Source organism: Plecotus auritus, assembly GCF_963455305.1.
Source record: "Plecotus auritus genome assembly, chromosome: 3".
Taxonomy (NCBI): Eukaryota; Metazoa; Chordata; class Mammalia; order Chiroptera; family Vespertilionidae; genus Plecotus; species Plecotus auritus.
In genome coordinates, this window is record NC_137772.1 from 185,980,368 (window position 1) to 186,006,924 (window position 26,557).

The 26,557-nt window shown below is 40.2% G+C and overlaps 1 protein-coding gene across 1 annotated transcript in view; it reads left to right on the plus strand.

Annotated features, from left to right (window-relative positions):
- CPNE8 (copine 8) overlaps positions 1-26,557 on the plus strand; it is a 197,285-nt gene that overhangs the window by 37,123 nt on the left and 133,605 nt on the right. Inside the window, exons 4-5 of the mRNA XM_080658963.1 lie at positions 15,940-16,043; positions 21,036-21,075. Of these exons, the coding sequence (XP_080515089.1) occupies positions 15,940-16,043; positions 21,036-21,075 (144 nt within the window). The remainder of the gene's footprint in view (positions 1-15,939; positions 16,044-21,035; positions 21,076-26,557) is intronic.

Consider the following 26,557-nt stretch of genomic DNA (forward strand, 5'->3'; position numbering starts at 1 on the left):
GGTCACCACAACATGAGGAGCTGTATTAAAGGGTCGTGGCATTAGAAAGGTTGAGAACCACTGATATAGTGAGTGGAAGGCAGATGGACAATATGGGGAAATACCAGTTAAGAGGCAATTTCAAAAGACAGAATTGCGAAAGAATTAAAAGTGTTAAAAACTAGAGAATGACCTGCAAGAATAGAAAGGAAATGCGAGGTGCAAGAGACAAGCATTTTGTAGCTAAAATCTCTTGCGTTTAGCAGCTAATTGAACATGCTTGATAAAGGAAAGCGATGGAAAAGTGAACTACACTATGTATATTATTCAATTATCCCAAACCACTTGAGAAAGACAGTTTCCTTATTTTGAGCGCCAGCATAATATAGCGATTAAGGGAGTGCACCTGTCCTCTCAGTGTCTCTGTTCCCCCTCTGCAACGTGGAAAACGAGATAATGATTCTAGCTCATGTGGTTACTCCGAGGATGAAATGTGAACCACTCATAATGACTACGTGTCTGGCATATAGTAAGCACTATATGATTTCAGATACATTGGAACGCTAAGAGATTAAAAAGTTTTCATAAGCATAATAAAACTAGTAAGTGGCAGGTAAGTAAATTCTTGCATTATAAATTCCGTAAAATTCATTGCACAGATTGATGGGAAAATGACCTAAGGGATTTACTTGGCCTCAAACCTAATATAAAGCTGTGATGTTATACAGCTGCTAAAAAGCTAATGCAATCTGAGGATTCATTGATGGATGTGCAGTGCTTACATCAAGGAAGATAATGCTATTATGTTGAGCTATATGAAATTGTCATTTTTGTAGGTCAAAAATGGTTGTGTTGGCGATTTCATGTCATTGAATCAAATACTATTGTATTTTGCTTTGGTGGGAGCACATCTTGAGTGTTATTTTTCAACTGTTCAAATGCCAAATGTGTATTTAAGGAGGGCTACCATCTTGAAGAAAGGTATGAAAGCTATGCCATATCAATGAATAAATGTTAAACCTGAAAAATACAAAGACTCTGAATAGAATAGTCATAATAATTATCCTCAAATTCTTATTTTCATTTAGAAATGGGGATATACTTAATTGACATTGAAACAAACAAACAAAAAGGGAAACAAAAAATTTGGCCCAAGGGATGGAAGGACAAAGAGGCTTTATGTAGAAGAAGACATTTGTGAAGAAGACATCTGTGAAGAAGACATTTGTAACACTTAGAGTATCCCACAGTAGAATGGGTTTTTAGAACTGTACCCTGGACTCTAGTGGTTGTCCTGCATTCAGACAGGTGTTAGACTGATTCACCAGGTAAGAAGTTGCATTTGATTGGCTCTAATTTCCTCCCAAGTCTATGATTTTATGGTGGGTACTCATCAGTTCACCCAAGTATCTTTTAAGTATTGTACATTATTTTAAAATATAATAGCAAAAACCAGTATAATAAAGTGTGTGAGTGTGGGTGAGGGGGGAGGGGGGGTGCTTTCCTCCACCCTTCTAGCTTCTTCTGGTTGGTCTAATAATCCAATAGAAAGGAGGCAGATTAACAAAAGAAAATGTCCAAATTTAATTACAAATGTATATATGGGAACCCCACATGTATGGGAGAGTTACAGACCCAACATACCCAAGGGGGTCAGCTACGCAAAGGTAAAATGAGGTACATATGGCATTCTGAGCTAAGGATGAGGTAAGGCACCTTAGGGCTTCAGAGATGAGGAAGGTCATTGCAGGATGATAAGAAGCACACCTGGTCAATAATTAAGTTTGCCTTGTCCTATAGACAGGTCGTAAAAAGTTATTTCTCGTGATAATTCTTTTTATGGGTTGGGGCCCTTATTTAAATCCTTTAAGGGAGGGGTAGAAGGTTCTCTTGAGCCCTCAAGGTCTCCGTTGCTTTCAGCTTAAGATAATTGATATGCCTACGTGCCTCACCCTGCGGAGGACTGGTTTGAACAGCCTTGATAATTATTCTCAGGATATTTGGAATCAGACAAGTAAAATGATATTATAGATGCTTGATTAATAATTTTAAATATATCCACCCACTTAGCAATTTAACCTATATTTACTGGGTGGCTCTCAGCTGTAGAGATGTGTAAAATTTTAAAATAGACGCTATTTCTACCTCAAGGAGCATGCAATATCATTGGAGAATTTTATCAGGAACGTCAGTATGTTTATGCAATCAAGTTACTGATTTAGGTGTCAGCACTCTATCAATAATATAGTGGTTGTGTTTGTATTTGAATTTATTTTTTTTCTTTTTAAAAATTATCTTTATTGTTGAAAGTATTACAAATGTCTAATAACAAATACTCTTGTTGGCATCTTAACACTTTTCCAAGTGTGCCCTTATTTATTTATTTATTTATTATTATTATTTTTTTAATTGTTTGAAGTATTGTATTTGAATTTAGCTGTATTCTTGAAAAATGTGTAGTAACTAGCCACATGATTTTATGTTCTGTGATGAATTACTTTTAGATATTAAAAAGGAATAAAAAATAAAAAGGAACCTAACATACGTTGAAACAAATGCTCCAAATAAAGTGATAGAAAGATTATTTTAATTTTTTCTATAGCTGAAATCTGCAATTTTAAAATTATGTCTGGCACTATTAGAATTACTTGCATATCATCAGTAAATTCTATTTAATGATTGTGAATTATCAAAAGCTCTCAAAGTAATGGATCTTTTAAAACAAAAATTATATTTTAGTGCATAGTGATTTTGGAGCTAGAAATGATACTTAAGTGCCATGAATTATGAAAATATGAAAACCTCTTAGTGGCAAGTGGAAATAGCAAAGTAACATCCCTAAGGATGCACACTTGACTTTGAGAGCTTCTGAAAATGTTGCAATTAGCTCCTTTGCATTAAATTTTAGTTATCCATTAGTAATCTATTTTGTGAATTACTTTTAAACATGTAAAATTATAGAGTTGGTTCCAGATTTCCTAAGTTAGTATGTGTTGAAAGAAAGCAAGCTGAAGTTGTTTGTAACCCACAGTGATTGTAGTTTGGAGGCAAATCTACTGCTATGTGCTGATTGTTATAGTTAGACACTGTCTCTGCTTCATTCATTGACATTGAGCTATCGTCACACTTACTCATCTCCATACTGAAAAATATCTGTATGATATATAAACACACATCTTCCGAAGGAATGAGACAATTCTTCATAGCTCAGTTTAAATGTTACTTTACCCATTGGTCTTTCCTAACCTTCACAACTAGAATTTCCTCCTTGCACCTTTGAAATTCCATAACTTCTGTATCTTTCTTCAGGTCCTTGTCACCTTCTACTTTATATCGTTCAGCAAACATTTCTTCTATATCTTATCTTCACTTCTTAACCAGTGTTCCTGAAAGGTCAAGCTCCCGTGCTACCGAATTTGGGATAGGGCTTTAATCTTAGAAGGTGCTCAGTTAATATTTGTTGAAAGGATAAATTTGACGATAGCCTCAAACATGGGCACACACTGCTCCTGGTGTCAGAATTTATGAGTTGGAAGAATCCCTTCAGAGTCATTTTGTACAAAGGTCACAGTTTTCATGTGAGGACATTTATGTGGGATGCTGATGAGTTCTGAGAACCAAATGCTTGTTGTGCTGCTTTTTATCTTTTTTTTTTTTACTATATTTTTTTTATTCAGAGAGGGAGAGGGAGAGAGAGATAGAAACATTGATGATGAGAGAGTATCATTGATCGGCTGCCTCCTGTACACCCCTACTGGGGATGGAGCCCTCAACCTGGGCACGTGCCCTGACCAGGAATTGAACCCTGACGTACCAGTTCATAGGTCAATGCTTAACCACTGAGCTGGGCCAGCTGGGCTGTGTTGCTTTTTATCTTAACTTTAACAGCATATTTTGGAATTTGAATCATAGCATCTGTTGAAAACATTCTATTTACCTCTTAGAGTTTAGGAGTGTTCATTTTCTCCTTTTTGTTCTGTAGGAACATTATAGTGAAACATCTCAAGTTACTGATATAGGAAAGAGGGAGCTCCCCACAGTCTTTGGGCAACACTGCTGCTAAAGTACCGAGGGTCCTGTTGCAGAACAAGTGAATATTTTTGCTTGGTTAGATTTTCTTTTCTCTTTTTTCAAAACAACATTTAAACTATACTGTACTGCTAAGCATGTATTTGCTCTGTATGGATTATATTACTTTAGACATTTGAAGAGTTCTCACTGTAGGTATCATGACTTCTCCTCTGTGACTGATTGAGGGGATTGTAGCAAAAGACATCTGATGTTCTCTTGCAAGCACAGTTGTGCAGCATGTGGTTGAAAGAACTTTGTAAAACTAATATATCCTACTAGTGGCCTGGTGCACGAAATTCATGCACATTAAAAGGGGATTAATTAGAGGAAATAATTTAATATTGCTATTTGCCCTTTCTCTATAATAGAAGTGTCAGAAATGAAAGAAAAGTAGTAAAATGTATATGAAAACCTTCCTCCTGTCAGAGTCTAGGGTGCACCACGGGACCCAGAGTCAAGTCCCCGCCCACCCACATGTGCCTCAAAATCTCATGGGACCCAGACCCAGCTGCCCCCCCCTCCCCATTGGGATAGATCCAGCCCTGGCTAGTCCCACCCTTGTCAAGCCCTGCTGGGCAGGGAATGTAGCCTCAGGTCCCTTGGCCCGGCGCCAGAACAGGGGGTGTGGCCTGAGGTCCCCCAGCCCAGACTGGGGTGGGGGGACATGCCTTGAGGTCCCCCGTCAAACCCCGCCGCCAGGTGTGGGACATGGCCTGAGATCCCCTGTCAAGCCCCACTGGGTGGGGGGCATGGCCTGAGGTCCCCTGTCAAGCCCCGCCAGGCTGGGGGGGAACAGCCTCAGGTCCCCTGTCAAGCCCCATCGGCAGGGGGGTACAGCCTCAGGTCCCCCCTGGGTGGGGGGCGTGGCCTGAGTTCCCTTGACCCAGCACTGGGGGTGCACCTTGAGGTCCCCTGTCAAGCCCCGCCAGGTGGGGGGGAACAGCCTCAGGTCCCCTGTCAAGCCCCATCGGCAGGGAGGTACAGCCTCAGGTCCCCCCTGGGTGAGGGGCATGGCCTGAGTTCCCCTGACCCAGCACTGGGGGTGCACCTTGAGGTCCCCTGTCAAGCCCCGCCAGGCAGGGGGCGCAGCCTCAGGTCTCCTGGCTCAGTGCTGGGGTGGGGGGGGGCCTGAGGTCCCCTGGCCTGGTGCCAGGGTGGGGGCTGTGGCCTGAAGTCCCCTGTCAAGCCCAACCTGGTGGGGGGCATGGCCTGAGGTCCCCCGGCCTGGCGCTGGGGCCAGGGAGCAGCCTGAGGTCCCCTAGCCCAGCACCAGGATGGGAAGTGCACCTTGAGGTCCCCCATCAGACCCTGCCGGGTGTGGAAGGTGGCCTGAGGTCCCCTGTCAAGCCCCACGGGGGCGGGGGAGGGCGTAGCCTCAGGTCCCTGCTGATTGCTTGTTAAGGCTCCTTATGGGAACTTGGCCTCAGCTGTGGGTGCAGTCATCTTTGTGACGGAGTGATGGTTAATTAGCATATTCCCTCTTTATTAGATAGGATGGCGTGCATAGTCAGTCTTAAGGCATTACTGTTTTAGCAAAAATACATTGTGTGTCCCTAAGGAAAATACTATGCACACTCGTTTAGATTTCCACATCAGCCATGTTAGTCTTGGAAAGAGTGCTGTAGATTGGTCTTGAAAATTTTTATTTTATTTTAGATTTTTCCCAATTTTATTAAGGTATAATTGACAAATTTGTAATAATCACTGAATATTGAATAGGACAAATTAGAGATAACTTGAGGCTTTGGTCGATTTTATATTTTTCCAGAATGGGTTTATTTTTGCATCTGGGGGGACAGCTAAGCTAGGAAAAATTATAGGAATGATTAATTTGGAGGATTTCTGAGAAATTTATGAAATGTTAGTTTTGAGTATTTTAAATACATGATTGCCTACTTTTTAATGACTGTCAGTCAACAACCTTTATTGTTTATGTGTGAAGAACTGCTTTTAAATATTCAAAAATAACAGGGTTGGTGTGACATTTTGAAAATTTGTTTTCAATAGAATTTAGATAACTATCTAAATAAAATAACCTAATTTAAAATAATTGGGCAATCTAATTTAATTTAAAATATTTAAAATAATAATCTGCCCAATTTATTTAAAAATATTTTGAATCACATAAATGATAAGCTAACAGATCTGTGATAAAATTAACCTATAATCACCCGTAAGAACCTCATGGATAAATTGAGTCCATTTCCCCCCCCCTTTTTCTGATGTTAAAACATGTCACTAATCATAGGATTAACAGCAAGCAAAGACATGGTAAAAGCAGTTCCTTAAAATATTTTAAAAGTATATTTAATGTTAAAATGTTTTAAATAAGGTTTTAACATTAAATAATCTAATTTTAAAAATTGATGGAGTTTAGTCCTTTCTATATTTTATGTATAACAATTACAGTGACATGATCAAGGTGTCTTTTTTTTTGATGGTTAATAATTCAGTTTCATTCCTAAAAATAGAAGATCCTAAAAAGCAAATAATCCCTTATGTGAGATGTTCTGTCTTAACCAAGAATGTTAGAAGGAAGTCACTTCTCATCCTCTCTCTCTCTCTCCCTCTGTGTGTGTGTGTGTATGTACATATACATCTATTTCTATGGCGACATTGATCTATAATAATGTAAGATCTGGATAAAGCCTTCAGATTTTATACTTGTCTTCTTTTTTAAAAAATTTTCTTTATTGATTAAGGTATACATATGTGTCCTTATCTCCTCCATTGCCCCCCACTCTCCCGCTCATGACCTCACCCCCCTAGTGTCTGTGTCCATTGGTTATGCTTATATGCATGCATCAAGTCTTTTGGTTGATCTCTCCCCTTTACCCTCACCCTCCCCTGCCTTCCCTCTGAGGTTTGAGGGTCTGATCAATGCTTCTCTGTCTCTGGATCTGTTTTTGTTCATCAGTTTATGTTGTTCATTATATTCCACAGATGAGTGAGATCATGTGATATTTATCTTTCTCCAACGACTTATTTGCTTAGCATAATGCTCTCCAGTTCCATCCATGCTGTTGCAAATGGTAGGAGTTCCTTCCTTTTTATAGCAGAGTAGTATTCCATTGTATAGATGTACCACAGTTTTCTAATACACTCATCTGCTGATGGGCACTTATGCTGTTTCCAAATCATTGCTATTGTAAATTGTGCTGCTATGAATATAGAGGTGCATATATCATTTCTGATTGGTGTTTCTAGTTTCTTGGAATATATTCCTAGAGGTGAGATCACTGGGTCAAATGAGAGTTCCATTTTCAGTTTTTTAAGGAAACTCCATACTGTTCTCCACAGTGGCTACATCAGTCTGCATTCCCACCAGCAGTGGATGAGGGTTCCCTTTTCTCTGCATCCCTGCCAGCACTTGTCATTTGTTGATTTGTTGATGATAGCCATTCTGACAGGTGTGAGATAGTACCGCATTGTTGTTTTGATTTGCATCTCTCTGATGATTAGTGACTTTGAGCAGGTTTTCATATGTCTCTTGGCCTTCTGTATGTCCTCTTTCGAAAAGTATCTATTTAGGTCCGTTGCCCGTTTTTTGATTGGGTGGTTTATCTTTCTTTTGTTAAGTTGTATGAGTTCCCATGTAAATGTTGGAGATTAAACTCTTATCATAGATAACATTGGCAAATATGTCCTCCCATGCAGTGGGCTTTCTTGTTGTTTTGTTGATGGTTTCTTTTGCTGTGCAAAAGCTTTTTATTTTGATGTAGTCCCATTTGTTTATTTTCTCTTTAGCTTCCATTGCCCTAGTGGCAGTATCAGTGAAGATACTGTATTGCTTCAGCATATGTCTGATATTTTGCTGCCTGTGGATTCCTTTAAGATTTTTATGGTTTCCCGTCTTATGTTTAAGTCCTTTATCCATTTTGAGTTTATTTTTGTGTATGGTGTAAGTTGGTGGTCTAGTTTCATTTCTTTGCATGTATCTGTCCAATTTTCCTAACACCATTTATTGAAGAGACTGTCTTGACTCCATTGTATGTTCATGCCTCCTTTGTCAAATATTAATTGAGCATAGTGGTTTGGGTCGATTTCTGGGTTCTCTATTCTATTCCATTGGTCTATATGTGTTTTTGTGCCAGTACCAGGCAGTTTTTAGAACAGTGGCTTTGTAATACAGCTTGATATCTGGTATTGAGATCCCTTCTACTTTGTTCTTCTTTTTCAGGATTGCTACAGCTATTCGGGGTCTTTTTTTATTCCAGATGAATTTTTGGAGAGTTCATTCTAGGTCTGTGAAATATGCTTTTGGTATTTTAATGGGGAATGCATTGAATCTATAGATTGTTTTGGGTAGTATGGACATTTTAATGATGTTGATTCTACCAATCTATGAACACAGTATGTTCTTCCATCTGTTTATGTCTTCCTCTATCTCTTTTTTCAGTGTCATGTAGTTTTCCGAGCACAGATCTTTTACCTCCTTAGTTAAGTTTACTCCTAGGTATCTTAAAAAGCTTCTTAATTTTTTGGTGTAATGGTAAATGGGATTGTTTTTTAATCTCTCTTTCTGTAAGTTCACTATTGGTGTATAAAAATGCTATAGATTTCTGGCATTAATTTTGTATCCTGCCACATTGCTGAATTCATTTATTAAGTCTAATAAATTTTTGATGGAGTCGTTATGGTTTTCTATATACAGTATCATATCATTTGCGAATAATGACAACTTTACGTCTTCTTTTCCAATTTGGATACCTTTTATTTCTTCTTCTTATCTAATTGCTATGGCTAGCACTTCCAGTACTGTGTCGAACAGGAGTGGTGAAAGTGGGCATCCCTGTCTTGTTCCTGTTCTTAGGGGAAATGGTTTTAGTTTTTGCCCATTGAGTATGATGTTGGCTGTAGGTTTGTCATATAAGCCTTTTATGATGTTGAGGTATGATCCCTCTATTCGCACTTTGCTGAGGGTTTTTATCAAGAAAGGGTGTTGGGTTTTATCAAATGCTTTTTCTGAATAAATTGATATGACTATGATTTTTATGTCTCAATTTGTTTATGTGATGTATCACGTTTATTGATTTGTGTATATCATACCATCCTTGCATCCCTGGGATAAATCTACTTGGTCATGGTGTATGATCTTAATGCTGGATCCGATTTGCTAGAATTTTGTTGAGGATTTTGTCATCTATGTTCATGAGGGATTTTGACCTGTAATGCTCCTTCTTTGTGTTGCCTTTATCTGATTTTGGAATTAGGGTAATGCTGGCTTCATAGAATGAGCTTGGAAGTGTTCCTTCCTCTTGAATTCTTATAATTGAGTTTAAGATTATTAATTTTTACCCCTTCCCCCCAAAAAAAAGAAAAGGTTTGGATAATGAGTTACATGACAAAACTTTCTCTCTTTCCCTTAGAACAGTGGTCGGCAAACGGCGGCTCGCGAGCCACATGCGGCTCTTTGGCCTCTTGAGTGTGGCTCTTCCACAAAATACCACGGCCTGGGCGAGTCTATTTTGAAGAAGTGGTGTTAGAAGAAGTTTAAGTTAAAAAAATTTGGCTCTCAAAAGAAATTTCAATCGTTGTACTGTTGATATTTGGCTCTGTTGACTAATGAGTTTGCCGACCACTGCCTTAGAAGAAAAGGTCCATGGATTCTCTGGTAATCCCGGTGTTAACATTCAAGAGGAATTGTATAAGAATGTAAATCTTCAGTTTTGAGTTTGTGTTCATGCACTTGTACATGTGCTTCCTCTTGGTATTGTCTATGCAGGTTAAATATGTATAGTCTTAAACTGAGGTTCTTTTTATTGAATTTATCTTAATAGTATGTCTGCACTACTCAGTTTATCTAATACTCTGGTCTAATCTCTGGCAACTGTCCTTTCTATCATCATTACTAAGATTTAATTGTAATATAACAACTGCATTAAAGATGTGTGCTGGTCCAGGTGACCTTTTACCTTCATCATTTTTACTTTAGTTGAAAAATGAATATGATACTGGGTGGTTGTTCTGGGCCTTCACAATATATTAAACATTTCTGAACATTTTTCTCAAAACAAAGAGTTCATCTGCTTAGTGCCATAAATAGATGAATGTTCTTTCCAGTACTGCTCCTCTGAAACAGTCTAACAATTAGTTCATTTAAAAATCAGGAATATTTCCGTTCCATCATTTTGTGCAAGAGTTGTTCCTAAATTGGAAAAGTACGTATTTATCCGATTAGCACAAGCATAAAACAGAGGAAAACTTTCAAAGTCTTGATTGTGAATTGTTTTTTATTTTTTTTGCTTAAAGTTTTATAAGAAACAATGTTTTGTGTTCTATCAAAAGTAACAGTTTATATACTTTTTTTTTCAAATGACTGAAAACTTTCACTCTTGGTGAGCAAAAGAACATCTAACAATTTTTTGAATTGTGTGAGATGATGAAACTTAATACTGTACAATTATGTAAAAGTGCTTGTCTGTCCATGTATTTCAATAAGGTCATTGTGCCAGGGATTATTAAAATCAGGCTTGTAGGCACTTCTGACAATCCAGTATCCTATCTAATAAAAGAGTAATATGCAAATTCACCATTACTCCAACACAAGATGGCTGCCCCCATGTGGTCAAAGATGGCTGTCCCCATGTGGACACAAGATGGCTGCCACAAGATGGCCTGCAGGGGAGGGCAGTTGGGAGGGATCAGGACAGCAGGGGAGGGCAATTGTGGGCAATCAGGCCAGCAGGGAAGGGCAGTTGGGAGGGACCAGGCCTGCAAGGGAGGGAAGTTGGGGGCGATCAAGCCTGCAGGGGAGGGCAGTTAGGGGTGACCAGGCCAGCAGAGGAGGGAAGTTGGGGGCAACTGGGCCTGCAGGAAAGGGCAGTTGGGGGGGACCCAGGCCTGCAGGGGAGAGCAGTTGTGAGGGGGGCAGGCCTGCAGGGAAGGTCAGTTGGGGGGGACCCAGGCCTGCAGGGGAGAGCAGTTGGGGGGGGGGGCAGGCCTGCAGGGGAGGGCAGTTAGGGGCAATCAGGCTGGCAGGAGAGTGGTTAGGGGGTGATCAGGCTGGCAGGCAAAAGCAGTTAGGGGCAATAAGGAAGGCAGGCAGGCGAGCTGTTGGGAGCCAGCAGTCCTGGATTGTGAGAGGGATGTTTGACTGCCCGCCCATTTAGGCCCGATCCTACCGGGATCGGGCCTAAACGGGCAGTCAGACATCCCTCGAGGGGTCCCAGATTGGAGAGAGTGCAGGCTGGGTTGAGGGACACCCCTTTCCTGTGCATGAATTTCATGCACCAGGCCTCTAGTTGCTGATATTCAGAAAAGGCTTTTGAGGATATAAGTTACAATTCTTTTTTTTTTTTTTTTATATTTTATTGATTTTTTTACAGAGAGGAAGGAAGAGGGATAGAGAGTTAGAAACATCGATGAGAGAGAAACATCGATCAGCTGCCTCCTGCACACCTCCTACTGGGGATGTGCCTGCAACCAAGTTACGTGCCCTTGACCGGAATCGAACCTGGGACCTTTCAGTCCGCAGACTGACGCTCTATCCACTGAGCCAAACCGGTTTTGGCAAGTTACAATTCTTTCAAATGTAGCTGTTTTTAGATGTACACCATCATAAATATTATTAATAATTGTCTTTCTTCAAAATTCTAATCCCCCTTGGAACTGCATAGCATTGTATGTAACTACGTTTTTCTAGCAATTCGAAAAATTTTATTTAGTAATATACGGCATTAGCTAAGACAAATTTTATTTCTAGTCATAAAGATTAATCACTTGGTGGGTAGCTAATATAATTCCAGCCTCTGAGAAGGAACCAATATATTTCCCATGAGCTGAACTAATCATAATGTATCTGAGGAACAGGAGCAGTGCTTAAAAGGTTTATGTTTCTGATTTTAAAAGTAAAACATATTCATTGTAAGACATTAGGAAAACCCAGAAATACATAATAAAAAGAATTAAAAGGTAATATCTATATCCTAGTATACCTTCTCTTTTTATCTGTATACATATCTTACCTAATAATAGACAAACATGCTAATTGACCATACCTTCGTGATGCCCACAGCCAATCAGGAGTGAGTATGCAAATTAATCAAACAAATATGGAAGTTAATTTGCATATGCGGCCGCCAAGCTGCTGGAAACGCTCTGGGCCTCTGAGCAGTATAGGAAGGTGGAAAGGTGGCTCCTACCGGAGCGAAAGTGGTGCCGACAGCCAGGGAAAGGAAAGCCTATTCTGGCACGAATCTTCATGCATCAGGCTTCTAGTAAACTTATATTTAATAAAAATTGATATACTATACATTGACTTTTTTCTCTAAACAATAGGTTGCATATTTCCTTTAGTTAACCATTTGTTCAATTTTGTATAGGTGTAAGTCAAATATATGTACGTCCTTTGTCTTCATGGAGCTTAATTGTTTGGTGAGGGAAATATAAAACAAGCAAGCAAATAAAACTGTAATTCCAAAGTATAAGTTTTATGGAAGAAAAAAATACCAGGTTCCATAAGAAGAATAAGTTTAGAGGTAGGGACCAACTTTAAAGTGGGTGTCATATAGAGCCAGAATGCTGACATCTAAGCAGAGGCTTAAAGGATGAAAAAAAGTCAGCAATGCAAGAGTGGGGTTAAGAGAATCCTAGGAAGAAGAAAGAGCAGGTGCAGAGGCCATAAGATGGGAAGGATTCGGTGTGCAAGGGGACATAAAGGAAGACCAGCTGGCTGGGGCAAAGAGAAAGAGGGGATACTGGCCCATGATGAAGGTCAAGAGGTAGATGGGTCCAGGCTCTGTAGACAAAAGAAAATATTTATTTCAAGTACCATGGGAAGCCAATAAAGACTTTTAGAGTGATGAAATTATATTTCTGTGTTTTCATTTTTAAGAAGATTACTCTGGATGTTATATGGAAGATGAGTTTGAGAGAGAACAAGAATAAAGAGAGATGTGAGTTAGGAGGCCCTTGAAGTGATCATGGGAAAGATGAAAACTTGAATTAATCTAATGACAGGAGCTATGGAGAGAAGAAAAGAGCTCGAAGATGTGTTTTAGAGTTGGAATTGACAATTTCTGAGATGGTGATGAAGAGGAGTTGAGGAGGATGACTCCCATTTATCTGTGAAATCAAGATAGTGGTGTCATTTATGACAAAGGGTAGATTTGGTAAGCACCAGCATTGGAGTGGTGGTTGTGGTTTAAAATAAACATTTAAGTTTAGATGATAATTCTGAAGGGCCTGTAAGATAGCTGAATGTGTAAGTTGAGAAGACAATTAGTTGTATGCATAATTCTATACTCTGGTTGAGTCTGGGCTAATGATACACATTTGGAAGTTATCATCATGTAGATGGGATGTAAAGTCAATGGAGCAGATAAAATAACCTAACTGAAGAGAGCAGAAAGAGAGATGAAGAGGTCCAAGAACTGTGCTTTGACAAGGAGAGATTTCACTGAGAATCTAAGAGGGGAGAAACAGGGTAGTGTGCTGTCAAAAAGCCAGAAAAGCTGGCTTCAGAAAGGAAGGAGTGGACAGCTGTGTCAGATGCTGCTGAGCAGTCTAGTGGGAGGAGGCCCCAAAAGTGACCACTGGATTTTGCAATATGAAGGTTATTTATTGGTGATATCATCAAAAGCAATTTTAGGGCTATGTGAGAGAAGCATATGGTAATAGATGTTAATAATTTATAGGAGATTAGCTAAAAATTTAATCGCTACATATTAATCTTCACTTGAGATAGTAGAATACCCATATTGCTGACAAGCCAATGTTCCCTAAGAAACAGGCTTGTGGATGTTGTAATGGTTCAGTGGCCCTTGGGAATCGAGGGCTTGCAATTCAATGGGGTTTACCCTTGGGAACTGTACATTATCTTCTTACCGCTGAGTGTGGGCGTGGGTTGAAATCCACAAGAAGGATTTGGGCGCCGGGGAATATGAATACTGGCTGAGTGTCTCTTCGAGACTATTGTGTACTAGTATTTGCCCATTTGATGCTTTGGCCTGGAATCCATTTTACCCTCTGGCAGTAGGAACGCTGGGAGGGCTCAGGATCTCTCTGGTTCAGATTCACACCCCTTGACCTTTGTACTGCCTGCCTGGAGCTGTTAGGTACACGTTCTTGTTCCCATTCCCTGAAAGTGGGAACCATGGATAAGCTCATTGTGGAAGCTTTTCAGGTAGCATGTTCTCTTTAGACCTAGAGACAATGTAGATTTAGTAGCCACAGTGACTTAGGCTGGGACCCTCTGCTTGAATTCTGTAATCTTTAAAGTGGGAAAATATTACTCACTATTCAGGGTTGTGAAAAGTGTTTAGAACCAAGTAAGTACTCAATCAGTAGTGGCTGTCATCATTATTATTGTTCAGAGTAAATGCTCAATATTTTGGAAATGTTGAATTAGTTGCCTTGCTTATGGTTTGTCTAGTGGTCGGCAAACTCATTAGTCAAGAGCACCAAATATCAACAGTACAATGATTGAAATTTCTTTTGAGAGCCAAATTTTTTAAACTTAAACTTCTTCTAACACCACTTCTTCAAAATAGACTCGCCCAGACCATGGTATTTTGTGGAAGAGCCATACTCAAGGGGTCAAAGAGCCGCATGTGGCTCGCGAGCCGCAGTTTGCCGACCACTGGTCTATATGATATTTGTCCATGATTTAAAACCTTGTCCAGTGCATAAGTCTCTGCAAACTAGTTCTTATTTGGATAATTAGCAATAGCCATAGTAAATCCTTTGTCATTGGTATTTTGTACCATCATTTCATTATCAAAATTTATGTAAGCTCATGACCTTCACTTTTTAGTGGATTAGCAGAGTTCTTTTATTCCTATTAAAAGGATAGTTTTTCTTTGAACTTGAATAAAAGTTGGTTCTCTGATAAGACAGCATGCATAATGCTGTTCAGAACCAGAGGTTCAAATTCCCTCATTAGAATTCCATGACAATAGGAGGGTAAGAATGTGAGCCTAATACAAAAAGGAGAAATAAAATTTATATTACTGCTTGATCTTAGGAGGCGGTGCCTGGTGGCCTTCCTTCACATTGAAAGGAAGGGAAGGAAGACTAGATGTGGAGTTTTATTTCTTGGTTTCACTTCCCCTAAGTTGGAGAAACTTATTTTTTTCTGAATAAAAATGCAGTGTACTAGTTTAAAATGTGTAAGAATCATAGGTTCTGTGTTGGCTGTCTAGGTACCATAAGAATGAAAACAAAACAAAAACCAAGTGATTGAAGTGTATAATAGAGAATAAAAAAATTTCTCCCCAAAACATGGCTAATCACTGTATTGTGTAGAACAGTGGTTGCCAGCCGGTGGTCCGTGGACCACTAGAGTTCTCCAGGCTAGTGCCCACATATTGGCTCTATTCTCACCTCCTCTCTCACACCTACATCCTGTTGGCTCTACCTCCAAGTATAAGAATCCAATCACTTCTCTCCCCCAACTACTGCTCATCAGCCTGGTCTGAGCCCCGTCATCTCTGTGAGATCCGAAGGTTGGTGACCACTGGTGTAGAGGACTGCTTGATTATGAATACTTTGACTCCTCCGAGTGTAAGAATACATGTTGCTTGGATGAATTATGCACTAGGTTAGGCAAAATATATCTGATGAATTTAAAATTAAGATAGAAATAACTTTCTTTGATTAGAAAGGGATTTGGTGTTCAGATAGGGAGCAAAGGGGAAAAAGTATTACAGCCTTTTATATGAATTTTCAGAAGCTGCTTTTCTAGTAATTTGAATGAACTTGGTGCTCATTTTCTGATTTCCATAAATAAGAGGGAATGATTTAATCTCTGAAAACTTTCTGAAGGGCTTTATTTTATCAAATCACTTGGACATTTGTTGTTTATATTTTCAAGGAACTATGTTAATTCTAAGTATTATACTATAAAAGTAATGCAAGGCTTGATTTAACCTCTCTCTCCCTCAACAGTTTGGAAGGACTGAAGTAATTGATAATACACTCAATCCGGATTTTGTAAGAAAATTTATTCTGGACTACTTTTTTGAAGAAAGAGAGAATCTTCGTTTTGACTTGTAAGTTCTACTAAAATTTGCATTTAAAAGAATTAATATTTAAAGGTAATTTTAATAACCTAAGGCTGGGTCCTATGGTTGCACTGAATACTAGGTTATATTGCCAGGAAACCAGATTAATTTTATTTAGCATGTAAGCTGAGCATTGCCATCATACTGCTTTGCATTTTACAGGTTTTTGTTTATATGTTTGTTGAAATAGTAAGTGAACAATTTAACCACGCAGAATGCTGCGCAGTGTATATGGACATTCTTTCACACTGTCCTATGCCTTAATCTTGCAAGTTCTGCCTATACTCCACAGTGATCTCATCTATTCCATGGGGGATGTCTTTCAGATCTTTAAGTTTCTCTTAGCTGCCTCTTTATATAGTATATGCATCCCTGCCTAACTGTGGTTTCTTTTTTATCATGTCATGGCCTCATATTTCCAAGGCCTGGGATGCTTGATAATTTTGGTATTTTCAATATTCTTGTGATTTTTGATACTCTATCAGCCATATTAAAATACTATTGTTAACATCAACTCCCTATTCACAGAGAATCTGGGGTCAGTCTGCTTATAAGATATTATTATTGAGTTTTTGTTCCACAGAGATAAACTGTGGTGATTGTTGAACGTCCTGGATTTTGTTAAGGAAATCTATTGAGAAGGAAAAGTATACCATATTATAATATGTGCTTAAAATATTGAAATAATTAAAGAGAGTTTATGAACATCACAAGTATTTAAAAAGATTAATGTGATTTTAAACTAGAGGCCTGGTGCACAAAATTTATGCAGTGGAGGGGATGTCCCTCAGTCTAGCCTGCACCCTCTCCAATCTGGGACCCCTCAGGGGATGTCCGACTGCCCATTTAGGCCCGGTCCCACAGGGATCTGGCTTAAACCGGCAGTCGGACATCCTTCTCACAATCCGGGACTGCTGGCTCCTAAACACTCACCTGCCTGCCTGACTGATTGCCCCTAACCACTTCTGCCTGCCAGCCTGATCACCCCCTAATCGCTCCCCTGCCAGCCTGATTGCCCCCAACTGCCCTCCCCTGCAGGCCCAATCACCCCCAATTGCCCTCCCCTGCCGGCCCGATCACTCCAACTGCCCTCCGCTGCCAGCCTGATTGCCCCAACTGCCCTCCCCTGCCAGCCCGATTGCCCCCAACTGCCCTCCCCTGCCAGCCTAATTGCCCCCAACTGCCCTCCCCTGTAGGCCTGATCGCCCCCAACTGCCCTCCCCTGCTGGCCTGGTCACCCCCAACTGCCCTCCCTGCCAGCCTGGTCTCCCCCAACTGCCCTCCACTGCAGGCCTGGTCGTCCACAACTGCCCTCCCCTGCCAGTCATCTTGTGACATCGTGGGGGTGGCCATCTTGTGGCGTCCATCTTGTGATGATGTGGTGGCGACCATCTTGTGATGACATGGGTGTGGCCATCTTGTGATGACGTGAGAGTGCAAGGGCCACCTAGGCTTTTATTAGTATAGATAGCTGAAAACAATGAGGTATACTATGCTGTCACACAATTTATAAAGACTTTAAGTTTTATTTGGAAAAGTCATAGTTTGCCTCTCTGTGTAATAAAAAGGTCTCTACTGTTAGTAGTGTTTCTCATTTTTTTCTAAAATGTGTCCAGTAAAATAACCTGCAGTGCTTGTTTCAAAACACAGTATTTTATACCGGCTCCTTTCCTTCAAGACTTGTAGGAGTTCTAAGTATTCATTATATTTATCAAATAAAAATTTTATGCCCCATTTGGTTTTTATTTCCTTGTAACCCCCTTTAGAATAATAAAAATGAGGCTCATGAGAAAAAATAAAATAAAACACATAGTGGAATGTCATGATTTCCTGACCATGTTTATCATGGAGATTGCATATAGTGTTGTTATTTAAAAACATATAAATCAGGTCGAATGCAATTTGATTTTCCCATTGTTCAGGGCCTTCAGAGTAATTTTTAAAATCCATCTTCCTTTTTTCTTACATCAGCATGGCACCCCCTTAATTTTTCCCTCTATTTTAGACTTAACTTTATCTGAAAACCAGCTACTATTTCATGATTCTTTGTTTTTTCTCTTTATTTCCCTTTCTCTTTCTTCTTTCTCATTTATCTGTATTGTTTTCTCCCATTTAGAAGTTATACATATTTATTATAAACTTTAAATAATATAGGCATTGAAAAAGTGAAAGCTTCTTGTTACACCAATACCAAAAAAAATTGTTTTAAGTTTTCCAATAACTGTCCCAACTCTGTCAATTCCAGTTTTTCCTATTGGTTAAGGGCTCCCTTATTTAATAATCTAAATTCATGACTTTTGAGTGACTTTTTTTTTTTTTTTATCAGAACCATCTCACTTTGGGAATCATTATGCACCCTTCACTTTAAAACCTTCATCTCAAACTTAATTCATGACCTCTCTTCTCCATTGGAGCTATCCTCTCAGCTACTTGTAGGAGAGAGGGGAGGTGGAAGAGCAGAAAGGTAGGGGAGTGGGGAGGCAAAGTTGTGGCTCTCCTACCTTCTGAAAAATGTAGACAGCCTCCAGGGACCTGTGTTAAGCACCCTGCTTGTCTTCCTCATCTTGGAGGAGGGACTAAATAGACCATTGTTCCTTGTTCCTCAGCTCTCAGCAGGCATTTCTGGGCCTGAACTGACATTCTTTTCCCTGCAGGAGGTTCTGTCTATAGCTGACCAGGCAGCCAGATGCTGTCCTCCCCTTCTCAGAAGCAGCCCAGATTTTGGAGCTTCCCTTCCCTTGGCTTTGGGCAGTGAAATAACTGCCTCCTCCCCTCCCAAGAGGCAGGGAATAGGCTGTCACTTTATGAGCAAGCTTTGTGGAGAAGCGTCTGACTCATCCGTTGGCAGCTCCAAGCTAAGCATGGGGATACTTAGCTTCTTTTTTTTTCAGCTTTGGACCTTAGTAGGAATTTCAGAATACAGGAATCATTGCAGTCGACATCTGCTACAGTGTTGTAGAAAATAGCCCTTAGGATCCATCCAAACCAGGTACTGCCAATCAGGTACTCTAATAATAGGATTTCTGGAGCTAGATGAACTTGTTTACAAAATTCCCCTTAGTAAATTTAGGCACAGCGGGGTGCACAGTCCTCAGGGTAAACTACTGAGCTTCCTGCTTTGCAATGTATTCTCTCTTAAGCAGAATATGGCATTCATAACCGTCCCTCCCCACCCCCCCCCCCCAACCGCACACACACTCTGTAACAGTTAAAATGTAGTGGTAATGTTCTGACTTGTGAGGGTGAGGACCACAGTTAGTCTTGATACTTTTAGAAATGTTCGAAGGAAAATTCCATTGATAGAAAAATCAATGTCATTTCGAATGCATTATAATTCAACTTATCTGAAGCCTTTAGAGATATGCTATAAATTACCCATTTTTGAGATGATAGCATTTAAAAAGCTTTGCTGAAGACAATGGAAGAGGGTTGTATTTGAAGGTAAATCTTTGTAATGAAAACCTAAACTCTTTTCTTTTTGCTTCCTGTAACAGAACACACCATGTAGTGTCTCCGCAGTCCATACTAAAGCCTTTACAGAAACCCAGTTTCAAGGACTGCGTCTTGGGAAGGAGCCAGTGCAGTTATGTTTCACCTTTGGTGTTACTACAGTTGCTGATTTCAGTCTTAGCCTTAAAAAAAGAAAGTCTTGAATAAGAACAATTTCTTGAGTAAGAAGTATTTTTTGTGCTAACATCGGCAGGTTGTCAGTAGATGCTGATGTCAAATCCTAGGTTACCGCTCTTGAGGGTGCCCAGAACACCCTGTTTGGGAGGAGAGTAATGTGTAATTCTTCTGAGGCTGGTATTTGCATCACGTAATTCTGAAGCCAGTCTGTGGTAAACAGTCTCGACTAGGGGTTAAGTGCGCCTCTGTCCAGCATCAGTGCACTCTGTGAACTCCAATTCTTGCCCTTTCATTGATTGAGATGCTTTGTTTCTTTGTGAAAACATTCTTGCTTTGTGAGAGGGAAGACTTTAATTAACCTTAAAAAAAGGCAGTTAATTTTTTGTAGGAAGCTATGCATAAGGGATGTGCAAGGAATATGATTTGGAAGAAAGACTGGAATGAGTAGAAATATTTTCCTATTCAAGAAGTTGGCAAATTCTGGTTGTTTCTACTGTCAGTGATTTTACCATTTCTACAAATTCTTTAAAAAGAAGGGCCGAAGTGGTAGTGAATGATGTCTTCCTAGTATCTCTTCAAGAAATCATTTATTTCAGTTACCAACTAGTCTAAAACAGGACATATAGTAATCCTATAGAAACACATTTTTCTTACTATAACATACATGTTTTCTCCAAGTTCTGTGATTGGGGAAAAATAATGTCTACTTACTTTAGCCAACTTTCCCAGTTAACAGCGGCATTTAAGATATTAAATAAGAATTAAAATGCATGCAAATGACAGCCTGTGCCCTAGCTGGGTTGGCTCAGTGGATAGAGCATCGGACTGTGGAGTGAAGGGTCCTGGGTTCGATTTCTGTCAAGGGCACATGCCCAGGTTGCAGGCTTGATCCCTAGTAGTGGGTATGCAGGGGGCAGCCGGTAATGATTCTCTCTCATCTTGATGTTTCTATCTCTCTCTCCCTCTCCGAATCTATAAAAATATATAAAAAAACAAAATAAAACAAAAAACAAACAAAAACCCCAAAAAATAAATGGCAGCCTGTTACCAGCCTCTCTCTCTTTTTTTTAATGATCCAGGGAAGAGGAATTGCAGTTTTGTGGGAATTTTGAATAGAATTGGAACACTAATTGCTTCGCAGGAAAGAGAAGTTTTAAACTTGTCTTTTCAAGCAGCAGAATTGATGACTGAAATATTAGGACTCCTACTGAGATTGTAAAAGTAAATTTTTTTCTCCTTACTGATATAATTTTGAATGCTTTCTATATGATTTATGTTTTTAAAAAAATGCTGGTATTTTTCTCTAGTTGTGTGTTATGGAAATAATTTGAGTTTCCCATTTTAATCTTTTAGGTACGATGTTGATTCAAAGAGTCCCAACTTGTCCAAACATGTAAGTTCATATTTTATGTTTTTTATGATGATTTAATAACATAAGCCATAATATCATGATTTATGATAGATATTTACATTGATTTATTAATATTAAACTTACATGCCTATAACCTTCTTGTAAGAATTGTCATAGAAAATAAATGACATTTTAAAGTACCCTAGAATAACATGTAGAAGAGCTTTTTACAGAAAGATACCTCAGTATGCGAAATGGATTGGTCTCATTTACTTTTTATTTTTTAAAGAAATGATGTCAGTTTCCTGTAATGTTTGGAGTTGGATGAGGTTTAGAGTGATGAAATAGTGAGTCTGTGTCTTTTTGGGAAGCCTCACTTCTGAGAGAATAGGAAGTATGTACTTGGGTGCAGGCAGAGTGATTTACTATCCTGCTGTCCTTGTAGTTCATTTGTTCAACGATATTTTCTAAGTACATCCTCATGCTGTCTCCCAGGCCAGTTTCTGAGGGTATAATATGAGCAACACAGACATAGAGTCTGTCCTCAAGTCACTTACAATCTCTTTTGTCCTGATCTTTCCATTCCTCTATTGTTAAGAGCTGCTCTGCTCACCTGGGGAATTTACAGGTTCAGGGTGTCAGAGGGAGGCAGATAAAGAGGCAGAGATGGGAAGGGAGGGATGAGAGTGGGGTTCTCTGGTTAGTCATTGCTGACCCACATCAGCTTGGTTATTGACTTATGTGATTGGAATTAGGCCAGACCTAGGAGGAAGTGCTGAAGGGGGGTGAAAAGAGCATCCTGAAAGGGACTTAACCCGGTGCCACGTGAAATCTGAGTACAGAGAGAGAACTGGCAGCTGCACCAGGGCTGAGAGGCCAGCTGGACCACTGTCCATGCCCAGAGGCTCAGGAGGGTCAGATTTTCCACTTTCCCATTGTTGTAGGCTATTTCCTAGGCTCAGATATATATGAGATACAATTACATGTGTTATCTGATATATATGATTTCTAGTGCAGTCTGGAGAGGAGGAATGTTTTCTTTTAGAGAATTGAGGTGACATAAGGGGTGACCCCAAGCTCAGAGACTGATTTGGGGAAACTGGGAGCCTGGGTATGGTGGTAAAAATAATAATTTACTGCTCCTTTCTTTCATGAAAGGAATATTTATATTTATTTTTGTTATGAAGCATAGAACAGAAACATTTGAAGAAAGATTCAAAGAACCGTCTGTTTTAGTGACTTTTCCACAGATTGAAAAAAGTGCTGTAATAAGCTCATCCTTTTCCATAGGTAAAATTCAATGCATTTGCCATGTCACCTTCCTTCTTCTCATGATAAGATTGATAGCATGTAGCTGGACATTTACGTAAAATATCCATAGCTTTGTATAGGAAGTTTTCTAAATTTCATTGGAAGGATCAGAAAAGGAGCCATGTTTCTTAGGCAAGATTACTGAGTTGCTAGGAAAGAAACTGCATTCACTTAGCTCACATGCAGGTGGTTTATTAAAGGGATTTAGGAGCATTTCATGTGATGTGTAACGTGCTTTTATGGGAATAAACTGCAGTAGAAACAGGCACAGTGGATTGGGACTGAGACAGCTATTCTCTCTCTCTCTCTCTCTCTCTCTCTCTCTCTCTCTCTCTCTCTCTCTCTCTCTCTCTCTCTCTCTCTCTCTCTCTCTCCTTTCTCTTCCCTTTTTGATCCCTTTCAGGCCACATATTCTTTGTACTGATTTTTCTCCGAGCTTCTGTTTCTCTCTGAAGATCACATTTCTCTGTTTATCATTGCGCATATAGGGAAAATGATCTCCTTAACCCTGAGTGGACATAGACTTTTAAGGGCCTATTCTCCCTGATGCAATTTCTGCATTTCGTGTTCAAACTAATCTTCAGAGGGAATGATAGCTGGGCAGTGAAGGACACTCCCATGGGGATGGATATTTTGAGGGTGAGTGTGAAGGTGGTAACATGCGGCCCTAACCAGCTTAGTTGCCTTGAGTTCAGGGCAGAGAGTAGTAGTGGAATAGAAAGGTACCTCATATCTGATTAATTCTATCTTTCTTCAATAGTCAGTAATGTCTAAATATTATTATGTAAGAGATGTCTCTTTCTGAGTTGACTCATTCTTTTATTTTTTTAAATTTATTTTTCAATTGCAGTTGACATAAAGTAGTATATTAGTTTCTGGTGTGCAACATAGTGATTAGACATTTATATACCTTATGAAGTGATCACCCCAATAAATCAGTACCCATCTGACACCATACATAATTATTAGTCTTATTAACTATATTCCCTATGTTGTACTTTATATCCCTGTGACGATTTTTTTTTCTGTGACTATTTTTACAATTGGCAATTTGTACTTCTTTTTTTTGTTGTTGTTATCCTCACCCAAGGATATTTTTCCATTGACTTTTAGGGAGTGTGGAAGAGAGAGGGAAAGACAGAGAGAAACATCGATGTGAGAGAAACATATCGATTGGTTGCTTCCTGCATGCGCCCCTTCCAGAGCCAGGGCTGGGGAGGAGCCTGCAACCAAGGGACTTGCCCTTGACCAGAATTGAACCTGAGACCCTTTGGTCCACAGGCCGATGCTCTATCCACTGAGCCAAACTGGCTAGGGCCAATTTGTACTTCTTAATCCCTTTCACCTTTTCTACCAATTCTCCTACCCCCAGCCCCCATATCGTGATTATCAACCTGTTCTCTGTATCTAGGAGTTTGTTTCTGTTTTGTTTGTTCATTTATGTTGTATTTTAGATTCCACATATAACTGATATAAGATATTTGTCTTTTTCTGTCTGATTCATTTCACTTATCATAATATTATATAGGTCCATCCATGTTGCCACAAATGGCAAGATTACATTCTCTCTTTAGCTGAGTAATATGCCATTGTATGTATGCACCACAGCTTCTTTATCGATTCATTTATTGATGGACACTTAGGTTGCTTTTGTATCTTGGCTATCTATACTAATAATAGGGTAATATGCAAAGTGGTCAGGACACTGTCATAGTAACCACCGATCAGCAGGCTGCGTGCGCAGCAGGTGCGGGTGGGTGGGGACTTGCAGCATCGGGGACGGGGGCGGAGGAGGTGGGGCCTGGCGGAGGGTGGCCTGTACTTCCCACGTGGCTGCGGCAGCTGTGAGTGGTGCCAAGCAGAGCCTGCGGGCCATGCTGAAGCAGTGCCTGTGGGCCATCAGCGCTGAGGATCAGCTGCGCCAGTCCCGCCTCCTGGCCCAGAAGGTGCGCAATTGCAGGGACAGCCACAGTGGTGAGCCAGATTGATGTCCTTTGGGTTTGCGGATCTGCGCACGTGTTTGCGGATCTGCACAGGTGCAGGCCTCCGGTGTGCACATCCTCTCCCCCCCATCATGTGCGAATGTCTTCCAGCACACTGTCACCCACAAGCGCGTGCAACAGTCCCGGACCATGGTGCATTCACATTCCCCCCGCCCCTCCGCCGCATTTCCGTCAACCCCCGTGTGCCTGTGTCCCCCACACGATGTGCGCACGTCCCCTCCAGCACGCTCATGTCCTTTGGAGCGTGTCTGGGTGCTTGGGGCAGGTGGCTGTGAGATGACAGTGAGAGGGTGGAGTGGTGATGCCCTGTTCCCGCGGAGGCCAGTGCAGCAGCCAGATCACCTCTGTGGGGCTAATGCAGGTGCTGAGGCGGGAGCAGGTGCAGACAGACTCACCTGGTGGGCGCAGGGTGGCCCTCGTTGAGGTGCCTTCGGTCAGCGTTTGAGGTTGGGAACCCAGAGGAAGTGAGGCAGTCCATCCTCTCAGTGAAACGGTGGGAGAGTCAGGGCGACTGCAGAGGAGGAATGTGCACTTGGGGTGCTGGCACCCATGAGAAAGGCTGTCTTGACTGAGCCTCACTCACTCGGGGCCTAGCGCACTCCTGTCAGGCAGCGGGTGACAGGACGTGTTTTTCCGAGTTAATGAGAGAAAACATTGATTCTTCTGCTGCCCGCGAAGGTGGAAAGCAGAGTGGGAGAAATGTAGGGAGTGAGCAAGGTTCCCTGTCTGGGGGTTCCAAACCTACCATTGTTTCCTTTCACCACTGACTAGAGATATACAGGGTATCCCCCCAAAATGTATACACACTTTGAATACCTACTAATTCCAATGGGTTTAAGTATGAAAAGAAAGAACAATGGAGCTGTCATCTGTTAAAAGTGCGGGCCTAAACCAGCAGTCGGACATCCCCTGAGGGGTCATGGATTGGAGAGTGTGAAGGCCCCCCTCCCCATGCATGGATTTCGTGCACTGGACTTCTAGTTGTAAGAAATGCTGCAGTGAACATAGAGGTGTATATATCTTTTCAAATTAGTGTTTTGAATTTCTTTAGATAAATACCCAGAAGTAGAATTGCTGGGTCATATGGTAATTCTGTTTTTAATTTTTGAGAAACCTTCATACTGTTTTCTATAGTGGATGTACCAGTTTACAATCCCACTAACAGTGCATGAGAGTTCTCTTTTCTCTACATCCTCACCAACACTTGTTTTTTATTGCTTTATTGATGATAGCCATTTTGACAAGTATGAGGTGATATCTTGTGATTTTTATTTGTATTTCTCTAATGATTAGTGATCTTGAGTATCTTTGAAAATGTCTGTTGGTCATCTGTATGTCCTCTTGGGGGAAATGTCTATCCAGGTCCTCTGCCCATTTTTTAATTTGATTATTAGGGATTTTTTTTTTGGTGTTAAGTTATATGAGTTACTTATCTATAATAATAATAAAAACGTAATATACTAATTAGACTGGACAGCCAAATGACCTTCTGGATGTCCTTCCAGACGACCTTCAGGATAAAGCCGGGGCTGCGAGGACCGAGGCAAGCGTGGTGGCTGTGAGGGCCGAGCCCCTTGTACGAATTTTGTGCATTGGGCCTCTAGTATATTTTGAATTTTAACTCATTATATGTATCATTGGGGAGTGTCTTCTCCCATTCAGTAAGTTGTTTTTGTTTTGTTGATGGTGAGTTATGTCTTGTAGAAGTCATGAACGTACATATCTTTTCAAATATATATGTTTTGTAAAATAGCTTTTTTATTCCCATAAGAAAAATTTTATGTCTTTCTCACGGTAAACATTCCTGACTGCTTTATCCACATGATATCTCCTTTACTATGTTCTCATCAGCATCCTTCTTTACAGAACAGCCTGGGTTTCTAGCAGATCTTTTTCATTCTCCAACTTACTTTACTGCATTCTGGTTTCCATTTCTGCTTAAACTATCTGACATAGGTTACATCAAAATCTAGAGGCCTCTATTCATTCTTTACTTTATTTGAAATACTCCTTTGCCTTCCATAAAAATATCTCTCTTGCTTTTCCTATTTCTCTGCTTACTCATTATCTATCATGTTTTAGTTTCTCCTTATTCTCCTATCTTTTACGACTAGTGTTTCTTATGACTTTATTTTAAATTTTTATCTCATCTTCCTATACAAGCTCTTCTTGTGAGATCACAACCGTTTCCATGATGTATCCTGATGACT